Raw genomic sequence first — 19,125 nt, forward strand, 5'->3', positions numbered from 1 at the left:
CCTGGGTGTTCATTGGAAGGACTGATGTTGAAGCCAAAACTCCAATCCTTTGGCCAGCTGATGCGAAGAGCTGACTCATTTGAAAAGACCCTGATGCTGGGAAAGATTGAGGGCAGGAGGATAAGGGGACAACAGAGGATGAGATGGTTGGATGGCATCACCCACTCGATGGACATGGGTTTGGGTGGACTCCAGGAGTTGGTGATGGACAAGGAGGCCTGACCTGCTGCAGTTCATGGGGTCACAAAGAGTTGGACAGAACTGAGTTGACTGAACTGATTAAAAAGAGAACAGTATACAAGTAGGAATTTGCTTCAATCACCAGAGATTGTTGCATCAGTGGGATACTGACTGATGCAGACAAGACAGACCTTAAATAGATACTATTGGAACTAGGTGATGGGTACATACAAGTAACATTTTTCTGAATTTTTTGTTAAAGTCATGGTTTAAAAAACAAGTTCGCAAGCGTTTTTCTTTGAGCAACATCAACTATAATGAAGTGCTCTCAGGGCAAACTGTGATCACGTGTACCTACTTTCCGCAAGCTCACCGAAGCAGGGATTGATTTGAAAAACCTTTTTTAAGACTTTAAGTGCTTAATATGACCCAAGTGACCTTTGAGGAGGCAAGGTCTGCATCTTTGCCTTTGGAGTTTCCAGAGACTCCTTTCTAGAAGCTGGAAAAATAGGTACCTTATGTATCCGCAGAGGATCGCCCTGAGACTTTGTAGCCGCCCTCACAAAGCTGCACCACCAGGGCCGAAGCACGCCTCCGCATGCACGCGGAGGGTGCACGTGGACGCAGCGCAAGCACTTGGGCGCGGACTGCGCAGGCGCCACGCTGGCGCCAGGAGGGCCGGCCGGGCACCCAGAGCGAGGTGAGCTCGGGGTGCGCAACTGGGAGGCAGGGCTCCTGACACGGGCAGAAGCCGCCACCCCTAGGAGGCTTCAGAGGCAGATCGGATCCACAGCCCTTTTGCCTTTTTCCAGGTCAGGGTTCCCATGCGCACGGGGGAGCGAAAGGGGCTGCATGAGGGCTGCGGGGCTTCGGTCGTTGGGGGCCGGACGTTGGGCGCTGGACGTTGGGGTCGGGCGTTGAGGTCGGGCGTTGAGCGGGTCCCAGGGGCCTGGAGGTGGAGAGAGTATCGAAGGTTTGGAGAGGTCCTGGGAGCTTGGGCGGGGAAGGCACGTCTGGGGTGGGAGGTTTTGGTGGGGGAAGATCCCGTGTTGGGGGGAGGGGCGAGAGATGTGAGAGTTGAGCTTTGGACGTAAGGGGGACTTGGAGCCGGTTTGGAAAATAGTTCATAACTTCCAGGCATGACTCTCCAGGGTGCAAACCTCCACTTGCATCCCCTTCAAGTACCCCTTCCCCCTTCTAGGAGAATCTGACTTGTGGATTCAGTGCTTTCATTTAACTCAAAGCTAGAGTGCAAAGAATATTTTTTAGATTTTACCCCCTGCCCCCTTCCTACCTCCTGTAAAAGGTAGGAAGGTGCATTGCAGCATTTGCTTAGATATAGGTGAGGCAAGCCTGGTTCGTTTAACACGTGTCTGTAGCGTGTGTGCGGTGTGCAGCCTTCTCTTGGTACTCAGGCCCTGCTATAAATGTGCTTGCCTTTTTGGCCTCTGGAATTAAGGAGCATGCCTCTGGTTGCCTTGTTGAGCCATCCGGGTATAGAATGCACAATTGCAAGGCCTAGGAACATGACCTGAATTTTTTCATCTCAATTGTGTAAGGGCCCTGGTCCTTGTGGGTTTGGAGAGTTACTAAACCTTCCCAGGTCTCCTTTCCTTCTCTGTGGGAATAAAGAAATAGGACTACTTGAATTCTCAAATTATTTTGCTCTTCAGTGTGCAAACTAATTCCACATGAGTGGAAGAAAGTCTTTGAGTGTGGGAGTGGTACAGAAGTAAAGTAAAAATAGCAGCTGCCTCTTAAGGGTTTAGTAGGCATCTGCCAAGGTGCTAGGTGGTTGACATACAGCCTCACGTTTAATCCTCATGATTAGATGTTATGAGGAAGTTACTGCTGCTGGCTAGATTTTACAGTCACTGAATCCTAGAAAGATGAAGTGATTTGCCTGAGCTAGCATACTGAATGAGGAAGATGAAACTGCTCAGACTTATATCTGACAGACTTTAAAGCTCATGTTCCTGTGGAACCGTTGAGATTCAGAGCTCGAAAAGTTGAATGTTTCCTTTGGGTAGCCATTCTCTCTGAATGCAAGGGGTTATCGGGAAGACAAAAGCAAACAGAGGAGGGGAAAAATGAGTTATCTACTGCATGCACTTTGGGTATTTAGCTCCCTCATGGCTCAGACCTTAAAGAATCCGCCCACAGTGCTTCCATCCCTGGGTTAGGAAGATCCCCTGGAGGAGGGCATGGCAACCCACTCCAGTATTCTTGCCTGGAGAATCCCTATGGACAGAGGAGTCTGGCAGGCTGCAGTCCATGGGTTCGCAAAGGGTCGGAAACGACTGAGCGATTAAGCACAGCACACTGTGAATTTACTCTCACCTCTTGGCTATGGTCTCCTGAAAAGAGAGGAGAGACCTCATGTCACCGTTTGTAGTGTATCCTGGGATGCTCCTGGCTTCATAGGGGAGGGGTTGCTGAATTCTAAGGGAATAAAAGAAAGTTTTTACCCTTGAAGGTATGTCCAGTCTTACTGAGATCAGTTCGTGAAGCATAGAGCTAAAGGACAACACAAAACCAAGGCCTTATGTTTGCCTATAGAACTGCAGAAGTTAGTTACTTTCATTCCACTGCTGTGTTTTTACATCATCCTTAAAGAAATTTGGGGATCTTTCTAATTAACCTCTTGTGTTGGCTAAGGAAACAACAAAACTATTTATTGTGGATTTGAGAATGATTATAAATTTGTTTTATTCATCACCAGTAGCATGTAAAAAAATAGTGGATTTTATATGGAGGAACTACTTACTTTAAAACTGGGTGAGGTTAGGCCGTCCTCGAGGTATTACGACCCGCAGAGCAATATCTATACCTCTATGTATTGGAAGTTTGCAACCCAAGGTTGGGAAGTACAGCATTATGGTATAGAGCCCATTGACTCCATATTCAGTTATGCCCCAGTGATTGAACCAGGATGAAGCCAAGTGAAGACACATGCACATTCTCAGTGTTTCATAATGTTGAAACTCAGCTTTAAAAGCCTGTTGTGTATCCCAGTTGTGGTGGTTACATAAATCTTTATATGTGTTAAAATTCATAGAACTTATAAATCAGAAGAAAAAAGGCAGTTGCGTGGTATGATAATTATACATTACAAAAAAAAATTGAGTTCCAAAAGATTTTAGATGGCTCCGTATGTGTGCTCACAGTAGTCCTGCTTCCTCCAAAAACTAGAGCATGGGTGAAAGTAGTTTACAGAGTCAAGGATAGCACAATTCTCCTGTTGACCATTTGTCAGCCCACATCTCGAATCCTGTGCTTTTAGGAGAGTCCTGTCTGTGTTTGGGTTGTGGATGAACTAGAGAAAGTGCTAAATTGTGGGAGGTCTGGCCGATCCTCAGCTGGTGAAGGACCTGGAGGAAAGTGGACGTGATGCCCATTTCAGATGTTTGGAAGGTTGGGGTCACAGGGCAGCAACAGGAGTCAGTAGTCAGTTGGAGAAGAGAATCATTTTAAAGAGACACGTGCATTACAATTGGCTGTCCAAAATTAAAGGATGTTAGAAGCCTCTAGTTATAGGACAGGTCCAGATGTCTGTTTGCCCTGGGGGTTGTAATGAAAATTCCTAAATTGGATGAGGCAAGTGAACCTAAATTCTAACCTAAAGATTCCACCATAGGTGGAGCTTCTTTTAAGCTTAAATCCTTTTTGTTTGCTGCTTCAATGTGGAAGACCTGGGTTCGATCCTGGGTTGGGAAGATCCCCTGGAGAAGAGAAAGGCTACCCACTCCAGTATTCTTGCCTGGAGAATTCCATGGACTGTATAGTCCATGGGGTTGCAAAGAGTCGGACACGACTGAGCAACTTCCACTAAGCAGACTAAACTTTACATTAGGTCTAAGACTGATTCTGTTATCCTTCCTAAAGTCAATATTTATTAATTTTTGGACTTTGGAAGAGTTAAGACATGAATTATTGCTATTAAATTTCAGTAAACTCATACTATGATGTAATTCTCTATTTAGGATGGTCAGATGACATTTTCGGACAGTGAATTTAACTGTCCTGTCCAAGTTGTCAGGAAAACAGTGCAATAGGGCATGCTAGATAGTTTTTGTCGTACAAGTATCTTTTGAATGCCTCTTTATACCAAACACCACAGTAGGTGCTATAGGAAATTAGAAGGGTTTTTGTTGTTGTTAGTTTTTTAGTAAGACATGGTTCCAGCACCAACTTAAAATAACTGTCTTTAGGTAACTGTACAGGGTAGTAAGGCGTTGTGGACTGACTGTCAGCCTTACCGAATAAAGAGAAAGGTAGGAAGGCTGTTTTAGGAGTTAAAGACTGTGTGTTGAGGGTCCTGGTGGTGTCTTGAAAAGCTGTCTGTACCCTAGTTTTGTGGTTTAAGTATTACTGTGATTTTTTTACTTGGTTTAAAATTAACCACACTTTAGGAAAAAGGTTTAATTGAACATGCAGTGATATTTTAACCCTTAAAATACTTTTTTTATATAAAATTAACTCATCCTTTAATATAATTTGGAAAATGAAAACAATAGTGAAAAAGATTTTCTTGTCAACTTACCCACCCCAGACCACTGTTATTTAAAATTTAATGTATTTCAGTCTTCTTTTTCACATGGAGTTTTGTTCTTTTTTATTTTGCAGTTGTTATACTAAATAACTCAGTGTTTTTCTGATTTTTTGTTTGCTGTTCTAACAGGTATTTTCCAGTGTTTCTGAAAACTAAAATTCCAAATGGGAGTGTAATATCCTATTAGAGTAGGATCCTATTAGAATAGTAGAGGCATCACAGTTAACTTTCTCTTTTGTCTATTTATTTTTTCTTTGTTTTTATATTTTAAATGGATATTTGTACGTACTGTATTTTTTTGATATTTACAATTATTTCAGTGGGATGATTTCTAGAAGTAGACTTGTCTGGTGTGTGGCTATGGACATTTTTAAGAATATATATTATGTATATATTCATGTATGTATATGTGCATATATATATGTACACATATATGCAAGAGAACAAAGTGCATATATCAATCTCCAAATTATTGCCCAGACAGAACATATTCATTTATATATTCCTGTCATCACTGAGTGTTTTAATTACATGTATGCTGCGTAGGAGGTAATACATAGTTATTCCCATTTGGATTTTTTTGTTACATGTGAGATTGAATGTCCCCCCCCCCGCCGCCCCCGAATGTTAATCAAGTAATCTTCATCCTCTAAGTGTTTCGTTCACGCCTCTTGCGCGTTTATTTTATTGGCATCTGTATCCTTTGGGCTGTAAATAAGGGAAAACCCAAAGGTTTATTTTTCTGATGCCACAGCAGGTCTGTGCATAGGCTGATCCGGGCTAGAGTCAGAGCCTTTGCCAGGGACAACAGACTGGTTATTTTCTACTCTAGAGTCCTGAAGTTGTGCTGCTTGATTATGCTTACTGCTTCCTCATTGTGATGTGGGTGGTTCATCTTCAGGCCTCAGGTCTGTGTGGCTGGAAGAAAAGAGTGAAAGACGCTGCTAGCCGAATCTGTCCCTATTCATCAGAAAAGGACAGGGCTTCCTGAGAAGCTCAACTCAGAAGAACTCTGATGATGGCCAATGCTGTCTCTAACTCAGGCTGGCAAATCAGAGGTGAAAGGTGGTGTTTGGGCCAGTCACCCACAGTGTCTCCATGTTTCTTTACTGTTTATCCCACTTTTTAAAGGTATCCAATTTGTCATCTTTGAGTTAATACTTATTTCCTGATCTCTTTACTGTTTTTTGTAAGCTTTTAATTGTTGTTATAGTCAGGCTTGCCATCATTTCCTTTGTAATATTTTACTACTTTTAAACTAAAACAGGGATTTCCCTGGTAGTTCAGTGATTAAGACCTTTTGCTCCCAATGCAAGGGGAACAAGTTTGATCCCTCGTTGGGGAACTAAGATCCCACATGCCTCGGGGCAACCGGAAAGAAAAACAACTAAAACCAAACCCTTCATCTTCCACTGTGGGTTTTGCATGCTGATTTTCAGGGAAGTAAAATCTGAGGTGGAGATTAGTATAGTGTGGTGAGTGAACGTGGCTTGTATGATACTAGTTTCTTTTGGAGGTAGATGAAGTAGACTTGATAGTCCGTTATATCTCAGTGTTGGAAAAAATGAATATTGTTGGTTGCATTGGTCCCTACTAGATCAAGTTCACTGTGGTAGTAAAATGCATCTTATCACTGATTGTTTTCTATCCCTTGACTAGTATGTTTCTAAAGCTGCTGTGTCCTTTTGGAGATTGAATTTCTCTTCTAATCAGTTTTTACTTTATATTGATACATCTCAAGGCGATGTCATTGTGAGTTAGAGATTCCTGGCTGCTCTCTCTCCTGGGAGTGTTTCTTTTATCAATATAAAATATCTCCCGTTATCTGAATATTTTCTACCTTAGGTTCTTTTAACTGCTATTAATCATTAGCAGACCAACTTTATTTTGATTATCTGCATAGCACATGTTATAGTCCTTTTATTTTCAAGCTTGCCATATATTTTGTTTAATGTATGTCTTTTGTGCTTATTATCTATCTGGATATTTTTCTCCCTGGGTCTATCTCTCTTTTTCTCTTTTAATTGAGACTTAATCATTGATACTTTGGTTGCTTGGGCTTGGTGTGGTCATTTTATTTGGTGTTTTCTCTTTATCATACTCGAATTACCCCCTGGCTTGAATTTTGAAGTTGCACATTGTTTCTGTCCTTGTGGTAGCTGCCCTAATGATTTAACTGGATGTTCTTTATATTTCTTGCAGAGTCTAGTTACTCACTGCTCATATCCTCACCCAGTATCCCCTGGAGCTGCTTTTTCCTTTTGTAGTTTCGCAGTATTTCTCTCTCACTGCATCCAGCATTGTAGTTCTCATTCTGATCCTTCAGTTTAGTGTGCTTTTTGCTACAGGTAGGCTTTCCCTGACACCTGCCTTCCCGCATAGCTGCCCATCTGCAGGCCTTCTGTTAGGCATCGTCCCAGGACCTGGTCCGCTGAGAGTTCCCTCACCTTGACATCTGCTTGTGTGTATCTTTTCTTTTAAAATTTCATGATCTTTCCTGTGTTGTCACTCAGTGGACATGAATTTGGGCAAACTCTGGGAGATAGTGGAGGACGGAGAAACCTGGCGGGCTACCATCCATGTGGTCGAAAAGAGCCAGATCCGACTTAGCAACTGAACAACAACAACAAGACCTGATTTAAAACAGAGATAGCAGTTTTAGGACACCAGGGGGGAGTATTTTTCTGCTTTTTCTTTATCTTCTATTTTAAACAATGTTACCCACCCCAGTATTCTTGGGCTTCCCTTATGGCTCAGCTGGTAAAGAATCTTGCCTACAATGCGGATTGCAGTGCGGAGACCTGGGTTTGATCCCTGGGTTGGGAAGATCCCCTGGAGAAGGGAAAGGCTACCCACTCCAGTATTCTGGCCTGGAGAATTCCATGGACTGTATAGTTCATGTGGTCGCAAGGAGTCGGACACAACTGAGCGACTTGAACGTAAAATGTAATGTAAATAACATTTAGCTGTTACTCATACCAGTTTTGGCTATCTATGGCCTTTTGGTTTTTTTTTTCCTCTTTCTGAGCTGTTTTGGAAAGATAGGCAGACGTTTTGCCTGCAGGCTGAAGACAGAGCTATAGGTCAGTATTTCAAAACTATAGGTCAGTGTTTCTCCACTTTTTTTTTAACTTCCCCTGAGCACTTAGTATTCTCAAGGAGTAATAGAAAAACAAGAAGCCAGCCTAATGTCTGGATAGAGATTTCTCAGAGGCTCTCTGCAACAATATGTGTACCTTACTTGCAGCCAAGCGCTCACACAGATAAATCTTCAAAAGCAACAGATCCAAGTTACAATTTATGAAGCCCAAATGGAGATTATGAAATAGAGGACTTGGGAGGGTGGGGCAGGGAACAAACCAAACAGAAATCAGCTGAGGCAAATTGTGAAGGAGGGCTAGGAAGCAAAGAGTTGACCAGGGGGATGAGAGCAAGGCCATTCTGGGGACCAGGTTCAAGGTCATAGCAGAGCAACAAGCAGGAGAGGGTAGAGAGGTTCTGAAAGGCCCAACAGGCAGATGATGACCCGATTTAAACACTACCCTCTGTTACACTTCACCACTGAGTTGTAGGCTCTAGGTCAGAAATACATTAGAAAAAAAACCAAAACTGAGTCAGTAAGTGTTAGTCACCCAGTCGTGCCCGACTCTCTGCGACCCCATGGACTGCAGCCCACCAGGCTCTTCTCTTCATGAGATTTTCCAGGCAGGGATACTGGAGTGGCTTGCCATTTCCTTCTCCAGGGGATCATCCAGACCCAGGGATCGAACCCAGATCTCCTGCACTGAAGGCAGAGTCTTTACCGACTGAGCTCATAGTCCTTTTCTATCCCTGTTGTTTCCAGAAGCTTTTTAAAATAAGGAATGATGCGAAACTGAGGTGTAATGCTTAATGTCTCTTGAATTGTCCATTGTTGAATTTTGTTTAACTTGGAGTTTGTACTTAAATGGTAAAGAATCATTCTTTTCTTGTGCCTGTAGAACAGGCTTTGGTACTGAAACCGTTCACCTCAGGTTGGGACTTGAACCCATGTGGCTGGGACTCAAACTCAGTCAAAACCCGGCTTGGGACTTGAACCCACATGGCTGGGACTTGAACCCAGCCAAAACCCACGGTACCTGGTTTCAGGACCTAATGAAGCTCGGGTTCTTGACATCTCATCGCAGAAAGAATTCAGTGAGAGACAAAGGGATAGGTAAGAAGTGGATTTATTCAGATACAGAGAGGTGCACACTCCATAGAGTATGGGCCATTGCAGAGGAAGAGTGCAGCTGAAAATCGGCGTGGTTAGTTTTTATAGGCTGGGTAATTTCATATGCTAATGAGTGGAGGATTATTGTATCCTTTTTTGGGAAGGGGCGGAGACTTCCAGGCTTTGGGCCACCACCCACTCCTTGGTCTTTGAACAGTGCAGTGGAACTGTCCTGGCACTTGTGGGGGTGTCATTTCCCTTGCTGATGGAGAATCAAGGTCTAGTCTTGTCTGCCAGCTTGGTCCCATTTGATTCTAATCAGTGTTGTGTCCTTGGGCTATATTATTCTTTCAAAAGTTGTGCCCTGCCCCTTTCCCTCCTTTTACAGTATCACAGTTAGTTACATCTGCTTTGGAGTCACTTATGAGAAGGAGCTGTTGCATAAAAAAGAAACCACCTGGGCCTGCAGTGCTTCTATTTTTGGAATTAAAAGTTGCCTTTTAAATACATTTCTTCCTTTAGACTTCTGTGACTGTTAAACTGCCGCTTAATATGATGTCAAGAAATATTTTGGTGGCGTCTACCTGTAAAATGACAGAGCCATTTAATTTTGAGAAAAATGAAAGCAAGCTTCCATCACACGAGTCTTTAAGAAGCCCTGGAGGACATCCTAACCATCCTAATTTCAGGTTGAAAAGCCCAGAAAATGGAAATAAAAAGAACAATTTTTTGCTTTGTGAGCAAACCAAACAGTTTTTGGCTAGTCAGGAAGACAGTTCACTATCTTCACACCCTAACGGTGTCAGTGGAGAAATGGCTGGATCCAAGGAAGAAAGGAAGACATTGCCAACAGGTGAGTACAAACTGCAGGTTTAATACTCACTTGATTCTGATGGTTTCTTAGACTTACTGAAAGTATCTGTAACTACACACCAGGGGCCGATTAGCAACAACCAAATGGCTGACTTATAGTATTTGCATGTAAATGTTAATTTAGAAAGGAAAACCAGATGCCAAGTAGCTACTTTGGTTACATTAATCACAGAAGGATTCTTGAGAAAATATCTACAAATGAACTTCTCTCCCCAACCCCCACCCAATTCAGAGATACACTAGAAATGTAGAAAGGAAACACTGGCTTTTTATGAATGTTCTAAAGATTGGCCTTAGTCTAGAAATACTGTGCAAATTTTGTGCATATAATAGTTCACAGAGATGTATCTAAGACAATATTTTGTTTCATTTGATTTTTTAAAAAAATCATTCCTTTAGTCTTAGTGCTAAAAATCTACTTTATAAGGAGGCTGGGGCCTGGTGGAATTTAGCCCCTGTGAATGTATGTCAGGTATGACCTTATAATATGGTGATGTAGTTCTCAGAGTTTGGCCCTTGGGCCTCTGAAAAAGTGAAAGTGTTAGTTGCTCAGTTGTGTCCCACTCTTGGCAACCCCATGGACTGTAGCCCTCCAGGCTCCTCTGTCCATGGAATTCTCCAGGCAAGAATACTGGAGCAGGTAGCCATTGCCTTCTCCTGGGGATCCTCCTGATCCACAATTGAAACCACGCCTCCTGCACTGCAGGCAGATTCTTTACCATCAGAGGCACCAGGGAAGCCCATGGGCCTCTCTGACTGCTGCTGCTAAGTCGCTTCAGTCATGTCTGACTCTGTGCGACCCCATAGACAGCAGCCCACCAGGCTCCCCCATTCCTGGGATTCTCCAGGCAAGAATACTGGAGTGGGCTGCCATTTCCTTCTCCAATGCATGAAAGTGAAAAGTGAAAGTGAAGTCGCTCAGTCGTGTCTGACTCATCAAGACCCCATGGACTGCAGCCTACCAGGCTCTTTCGTCCATGGGATTTTCCAGGCAAGAGTGCTGGAGTGGGTTGCCATTGCAATGTTCATAGCAGCACTATTCACAGAAGCCAGTCACTTGAGACCAGATCCTAAAATCCTATAAACAGTCATTTTTACTTTCTCTTCTGAAAAATTAAGATTTGTCAAGATGGCATTCCTCCGTGTAGACTGGTAGGCCAGAATCTGGCAGAACCAGATTCAAAGCTGGATGCCTCCTCCCAAGGCCAGGTTACCACAAAAACCTTAACTTCTTAGCACTATGCATGCTAAGTCATTTCAGTCATACCCAACTCTTTGCAACCCAATGGACTGCAGCCTACCAGTCTCCTCCGTCCATGGGATTTTCCAGGCAAGAGTACTGGAATGGGTTGCCGTTGCTTTCTCCATGGGCCTCTGGGGTCACAAGTATTTTCCTAATAATATTAAAACATTATTTGCTCTTCTTCACCATCCTGACGTTATGCAGGTGGTGCAGAAGCAGAGGTGGGTAGCCTCTAATACCTCATTAGCTCACCTTTAGCAGGGGTACCAGCCTGGGTTAGGGATCATTGGTTTTCATTTGCATTTAAGACAGAGCAAGCCAGAAATACCAGTTTTACGTAAGAATGCCCTTGATAAGGCAATACAAATTTATTAATAAGTTTTGACCCTTGTGTATTTTTAGTATTCTGTGTAACAAAATGAGAATTACCCCTAACTTTTGCTGCTTACCGAAGTATGAAAAGCATGTGTGCAGTTGTTTGAATTGTAGCTGAATGGACACTTTTTTAGAATTTTTTTTTTTAATTTTTCATTTTTGCTTGAAAAGAATGAAAAACTGTGGTCATTCAGACTTAGATAACTGGCAGTCATTTTCTTAAAAATGGGCAAAGTGAGCCTGTCACTTCACAGGAAACAGCTGACAGTATTTTGTTGCTAATGATGAAATACAATTTGAGGAAACATGTATCTGCCACTGTGAACTGGAGAGCTTCCCAGTACTTAGAAGATTTTTCTGCTGAGGTGCATGGTGATATTAACACTTAAGATTTTTTAATATTGTCTGATGAAATATGTCAACATTTGTAAGATCTGCATAACTCAAAGAGTTTCTTAGTCTTTTCCAAAAATCCAATGTGTAATGTTTTGTAGTCATGCATGGATAAAAATCCATCTAAAGGGCAAGATAAATCAGTGGATTCTAATGTAACAGATGAAAAGTTTATTGATATAGGTTTAGATTCCATATTGCAACTAACCCTTAAACTACCACTTGAGTTTTGGTGTGAATTAAAGGAAAATATTCACAGTTATCTGAGAAGGTCGTGAAATACTATTCCTATTTGTAACCATATATGTGTGTGAGGCCAGATTTTCTTCAGGGACTTCAATTAAAGCAACATATAACAACAGATTGGATTCAAAAGCAGATATGAGAATCCAGCTATCATTGGTGAAGCCAAACATTAAAGAGATGTGAAAAAATATAAAATGATGCCACTCTTCAGTTTTTTTTTTTCCTTTGGAAAATGCAGTTTTTTAAAAAAATCATGGCAACATGTAATACATTTGTTATTTTTAATAAATATTTTTAAATGTTTAGTTTTAATTTCTACTTCTTAATTTGTTTCTTTTTTTTTTGACTGTGCCATGTGGCGTGTAGGACTTAACCAGGGATTGAACTCAGGCCCTCAGCAGTGAGAACATGGAGTCCTAACCACTGGGCTGCCAGGGAATTCCCAGTTTTAATTTCTAATAATTCTAAATATTGATAGATATAAACCATGTAGACAAAAGCTCTTTGAGGTCCTCAGTAATTTATAAGAGGGTAAATGAGTCTGCAGTTCAGAAAGCCTGGTAACTGTTTCCTTTGTGAATGGAGAAAAGTTCACAGTGAGTGGGGTGTACTAGTAGAAGAAATTGCAGCAAATCCTTATTTTCCATTAGGAAAAGTAGGATGTTGCTTATTTGTAGTATGGCTTTAAGGCTATGATGGTATAGCTCTATTTGGATATTACCTAATTATGTTATTGTTCATTTTCAGGAATAAGGTAAATATTTGATTTTTATTTGGCATTATGTTTTCTATCCCCAGGTAACTCTGTGTCACCATTAAATGTTGGAAATAATTCACCACCCAGAGAAGTAAATAGTGTAAGTTAATGTGGATTTTCTTCTCTTTTGTGTTTCTGGATAAAAGATTCTAAACATGTTTTTGTATTAGTAAAGAATTACTCAGTTTGCAGGTAATATTCAAGGTCACACTGTTTTATCTTTAGCCTAGTATCTTTTTAAAAAATAACCTTTTTGTATTTAGGTAATTACAAGTTGTAAGAAATAATAGAGATCCTTTGTAGCCTTTACCCAGTGCTCCCTGTGGCCACATACTGCAGAGCTGCAGTGTAATATTACAACCAGGATAAAAAAACAATACAGTCAAAATACAGAATATTTCTATCACTCCAAGGATCCCTTCTGCACCTTTTTGAGGTCACATCCATTTCCCTCCTGCCCCCGGTACCCCCTTCTTAACCTCTGGCAACTATTAATCTAATCCATATTTCAAAAATGTCATTTCAAGGATAGGATGTTATACAGTGTTACACAGTTTGTGCCTTTTGGGATTGAATTTTTTTCACGCAGTGTGATTCTCTGAAGATTCACTGCGACTGTTGTTGGTATCAGTAGAGTACTGCTTTTATATTGCTGAGGTCTGTTTAATTCTGGGCTGTTTCCAGTTTCTGCCTATTATAAGTACTACTGTTATAAACATTCTTGTGCAGAGTTTTTTGTGAACATAAGGTTTTTGTTTTTGCCTTAGAATAAGTGCCTGGGAGTGCAGTGTCTGGGGCATATAGTAGTTGCATATTTAGGTTTTTAAGAAGCTGCCAAAGTGTTCTGCAGAGTGGCTCTACCATTTTACGTTCCCATCGAGAATATATAAGTGACCCAGATGCTCTGCATCCAGCATCCTCTCCAGTGTTTGCTAGTGTTAGTATTTTTAGTTTGCCTGTTTCCACATTTGTCTACTGACGGCTCACTGTGATCTTAATTTGTTTCCCTGATGGCTAAGGATAAACATCTTTCATTGTGCTTATTTGCCATCTGTGTGTCTTTTTTGGTGAAATGTTCTTCATGTCTTTTGTCCATTTTCTAATTTGAATTGTTTTTTGTCCTACTGAGTTTTGAAAGTTCTTTATGTATTCCAGATTCTAATCCTTTGTCAAATATATGATTTCTAAATATTTTCTCCCAGTTCCTGACTTGTCTTTTCATTCTCTTAACAAGGTATTTAACAGAGCAAAAGTTTTTAACTAAATCCTGGTCAATTTTTCATTTTATGGAGTATTTTGGTGTCATGTCTAAGAACTCTTTGCTGGTTTAGCTCCAGAAACTTTGGGATTTTTTTTTTCCCCCCAAAGAAGTTTATAGTTTTGTATTTAAATGTGTGGTCCATTTTGAGTTAATTCTAACAGACTTAGGTTGAGGGTAAATTTTTTTGGCTAGGGATGTCCAGTTGCTCCAGCAGCATTTGTTGAAAATGTTCTCTTTCCTCCACTGAATTGCTCTTGCCCTTTTGTCAAAGTTAGCTAGACTAATTTGTGTGGGTCTGTTCTGGATTCGCTGTTCTTTCCTGCTGATCTCTCCCTGCATCAATCAGTACCACACAGTACTGGAGCTGTGATAGATAGATAGTCATGAAGTTGGGTACAGTGATCCCTCCCATTTTCTCTTTTTCATCTTTCAAAATAGTTTTATCCGTCTTGTTTTTTTTCTTTCCAGTTTACATTTTGGAGTACTCTTGTTTGTAACTGAAAAAATCTTGCTGGAATTTTGATAGAATTGCATTAAACCTGTGTATCAGTTTGAGAATTAGTGCCTGCTTTGCTGTGTTGGGGCTTCCTTTGTGGCTCAGCTCGTAAAGAATCTGCCTGCAATCTAGACAGCATGTTTAAAAGCAAAGACGTTACTTTGCCAACAAAGGTCTGTCTAGTCAAAGCTATGGTTTTTCCAGTAGTCATGTATGGATGTGAGAGTTGGACTATAAAGAAAGCTGAGTGCAGAAGAATTGATGCTTTTGAACTGTGGTGTTGGAGAAGACTCTTGAAAGTCCCTTGGATAGCAAGGAGATCCAGCCAGTCCATCCGAAAGGAAGTCAGTCCTGAATACTCATGGGAAGGACGGATGGTGAGCTGAAACTCCAATCCTTTGGCCACCTGATGCGAAGAGCTGACTCATTTGAAAAGATCCTGATGCTAGGAAAGATTGAAGGCGAGAAGAGAAGGGGACGGCAGGGGATGAGATGGTTGGATGGCATCACTGACTCAATGGACATGGGTTTGAATAAACTCCGGGAGTTGGTGGTGGCCAGGGAAGTCTAGCATGCTGCAGTCCATGGGGTCGCAAAGAGTTGGACACGACTGAGCAACTGAACTGAATTGAATTTGCTGGGTTGAATCTTCTAATTAACGCAGTCTGTCTTCCAATTCATTTAAATGTTCTTTGATTTCTTTCACTGTGGTTTTCAGTTTATAAGCTGTGCATGTTTTCTTAGATATACACCTAAGTGGGGTTTTTTTATTTAAGTAAATTCTGTTATACACTTTATTTCCATGTGTCTTCATTTTCATTGCTAATATGTAAAAATATGGTTGATCTTGCATGTTTATCTTGTATCCTGTGACCATCCAGGAGTCACTTATTCTAGGAATTTTTTGGTAGATTGCTTGGGATTTTCTACATAGATAATTATATTATCTGCAAATAAAAGACAGTTTTATTTCTTCCTTTTTAAAATATATGCTTTTTATTTCCTTTTCTTGCCTTATTGTGTGAGCTAAAACTCTAGCACTGTGTTAATAGTGATGAGAATGGATATCTTTGGTTCGAAGCTTACAGGGAAAGCATTGAGTCTTTGCACTGTTGAGAATGTTAGCTATACCATTTTTGTAGATGATCTTTATCAGGTCGATGAAGCTTTCTCTCTTCCTATTTTGCTGAGAGCTTTCTTTTTATCATGAATAGATATTGAATTTTTTAAATGCTTTTCCTTTATTCATTGATACTGTTGTGATTCTTTTCCCCTTTAACTTGTTAATTTGGTAGATTACATTGATTTTTTTTTTAACTTGTATCTCTGGAATAAATGCCACTTGGTCATGCTGTATAATTATTTTTTATATATTACTGAATTATACCTAGTGTTGCTTTGAATAAGGATTTTTGTATCCATTCTCATGAGTTTTGTCTGTAATTTTCTCTTTTTTATTGTTTTTGTATAGTGAATGTCAAGGTAATGCTAGTATTTTGGGGTATAGATTGTTTAGTGTAAATTCTTTAAACATTTGGTAGTATTCTCCAATAATAAAAGCTATTTGGGCTTGAAGATTTCTTTTTTGGGAGTTTTAAAATTATTCATTTTCTTTAATATTTATAGGGTTATTCAAATTATCTATTTCATATTATTATAATTTTTGATTTTTCAGGAATTGGTCCATTTTGCCACATTGTGCAATTTATGTAGAGTTGTTTGAAGTGTTCCATTATCATCTTTGTATCTTCATGGTCTGTAGTAATATATACCTATTTCATTCCTGATATTGATAATTTCTGCCTTTGTTTTCTCAATTGTTAGCCTTGCTGGAGATTTATCAATTTTGTTAATCTTTTCAATGAACCAGGTCTTGTTTGATTGATTTTTTCCTCCCAGTTTTATTTTTAATTTCATTGATTTCTACTTTTATCTTTATTGTTTCCTTCCTTCTGCTTGTTTTGGGCATGTTTTATTCTTATTGTTTAGGTTCTCGAGATGAGAACTTACAGTATTAATTTAAGACTTTCCTCTTTTCTAATGTGTCACTTTAGTGCTATAAATTTCTGTATTAGCGATACATGCGTTATTTAGAAGTGTATTGTCTAGTTTCCAAATATGTGGAGCTTATCTATTCTCATTCTGTTACTGATTTCTAATGTGAGTCCATTGTAGCCGAAGAACACCATTGTCTGTATGATTTATGGCCCAGAATGTGCTCAGCTGGACAAGGATGGGAGTTAAGCTGCCCAATGTCCTTACCACCCTCCCCCAACCCCACCATCTCCTCTCTACTTCCGTGGGGTGGATGGAGGACTGGAGATGGGAGGATCTGGAGAGGCTCTACTCATTCCCGTTGAATGGTGGTGGAAAATCCTGACTATCTACCAGGCTTCCTCTTAACCACCCCGGTGGTGGTGGTGATGGGGGTAAGAGGGACGCTTATTACTGCCAGGAGAAAGTCATGGCCTCTACAGGGAGACCCCACAGGGATGAAGTACTGGATCCCTGCTCTGTTGGCCTTCTCCATATCCCCGGGTAGAGAGAGGGGTACCCCCTGTGCCCTGGTGTGGGTGGAGGTCTAGGCTCCCCAGTCTACCTTTGCTGGTGCGAGTGGGACCATAGTTTTTTTCTGTGGTGATTGTCTAGAGCAGTTACTGATGGAGGTTTTCTGTCTTGCTGGGCTGCCTCTTTCTTGGTCTTTTGGCCAGAGAGAGAGCGAGCAGGCTTTTTGTCGGGGCTTTTATTGTCTGTGCCTCTCCAGTACCCCATCTGGGTCCTTCTTTGGGCCCCAGGGTACCTCGTCTGTCTTCTGCCTTCCTTCAGAGTTGCTGTGTGTTTGTCCATGTAAGTCCAAGGTGTTCAGTTGTAATTAATGGTAGGAGTAAGGAAAAGCACATCTACTTAATCTTCTCAGAAGTGAAATCCCAAATCTATATTTAACAAATAAAAGAAAACAGAATATTCTTACCAAGTTTTAATACTGCTCTTCTCTTTTCTTCATAGAAGCCTAGCAATCATGTGCCTCCTGCAAAGTCAAAGAGAGTACACAAGTTGGTTGAGAATTCCTTGTCCATAAATAATCCAGCACTCTTCAACTCCTTAGGACCTCCTCTTCGATCAACAACTTGCCATCGTTGCGGTCTGTTTGGTAAACATATTGCTCTCAGATGCCTGTTGAATTGGGCTTCCCTGATAGCTCAGTTGGTAAAGAATCTGCCCGCAATGCGGGAGACCTGGGTTTGATCCCTGAGTTGGAAAGATCCCTTGGAGAAGGGAAAGGCTACCCACTCCGGGAGACCTGGATTTGATCCCTGGGTTGGGAAGATCCCTTGGAGAAGGGAAAGGCTACCCACTCCGGGAGACCTGGATTTGATCCCTGGGTTGGGAAGATCCCTTGGAAAAGGGAAAGGCTACCCACTCCGGTATTGCTTGTTGAATTTTTCCTTTTCACATTTGAAAAATATTTTTATGTAAAACCTAAACAGATGAGTGTATATACTTCATATGCCCATTTCTGAGCTTCAGCAGCTGCCAACATTGTACCATTCTTGTACATCCATATCTTCCCACTCTTACTGCTGCTTTGCTTGATTATTTTTATACTTTTTTTTGAGATATCCAATAGAATATAATATGCACTGAAGTGCACAAACTGATAGCCCTGTCAAAATGAAGATTTCCATTTCTGCAGAAAGTTCTCTCCTGTCCCTTCCCAGTCATATACCTTCCCCACCTGAGGCAACCACTGTGGTGTGTTGACCGTCATTTAATTTTTCCAGTTACAGAATTTCTCGTAAATGGAATCATACAGTATGGACTCTGTGTGTGTGAAGCTTTTTCCGTTTAGAGAATATTCCTGAGTTGAATCCATGTTGTCGCATGTACAGTTAATTTGTTTGTTTGTTGCTGAGTAGTATTTCACTGTGTGATACCACAGTTTGTGTATCTGTTCTGTTGAACATTTTGCTTGTGTCCAGCTTTGGGCTATTATGAATATAGCTCTCCCCGTTTTTGCATAAATCTTTGTGTGGACATAGGTTCTCGTTTCTTCTTGGTACAGACCTAGGGAGTGGGATTGCTGAGTCAAAGCCAGATGTAGGCTTCACTTTATAAGAAAGAGTCAAACCATTTTCCAAAGAGTTGTCCCATTTTGCATTCCCTCTGTTGTTGAGTTCTGATTGCTCTACCTCTTGTGTCAACATCTGGTGTTTCCAGTCCTTTTAATTTTAGCTCTTCTTGTGGGTGTGTGTGGTGGTATCTCTCTGTGGTTTTAATTTTCATTTCCCCTCAGGTCAGTGATCTCGAGCAGTTTTCCTGTGCTTACTGTCTGCTTGGATGTTAGCCCCCTTTTTCCTATTTCTTTTAGAGCAGAGGCATTCGCGGTCAGCCTAGGTTTGTGGTTTTGTTTTTTTGTGGTTTTTGTTTTGTTTTTTAGTAACTTGTTTTCCTCCGTCTGGATACCGACAGCATTTTTTCTTTCCAGTTCATTTCAGAAACTTCCTGGGTTTTTCTAGGTGTGGTTGTCCCATTGGTTTTTGCTCTGTGCCTTCTTAA

At 41.0% G+C, this 19,125-nt stretch overlaps 1 protein-coding gene across 1 annotated transcript in view; it reads left to right on the top strand.

Annotated features, from left to right (window-relative positions):
* Window positions 1-778: 778 nt before the first annotated feature.
* TDRD1 (tudor domain containing 1) overlaps window positions 779-19,125 on the top strand; it is a 51,101-nt gene continuing 32,754 nt past the window's right edge. The window contains exons 1-4 of the mRNA XM_043924769.1: window positions 779-880; window positions 9,447-9,777; window positions 12,853-12,911; window positions 17,575-17,719. Coding sequence (XP_043780704.1) covers window positions 779-880; window positions 9,447-9,777; window positions 12,853-12,911; window positions 17,575-17,719 — 637 coding nt within the window. The remainder of the gene's footprint in view (window positions 881-9,446; window positions 9,778-12,852; window positions 12,912-17,574; window positions 17,720-19,125) is intronic.

Source organism: Cervus elaphus, chromosome 15 (genome assembly GCF_910594005.1).
Source record: "Cervus elaphus chromosome 15, mCerEla1.1, whole genome shotgun sequence".
In the NCBI taxonomy this organism is placed as follows: Eukaryota; Metazoa; Chordata; class Mammalia; order Artiodactyla; family Cervidae; genus Cervus; species Cervus elaphus.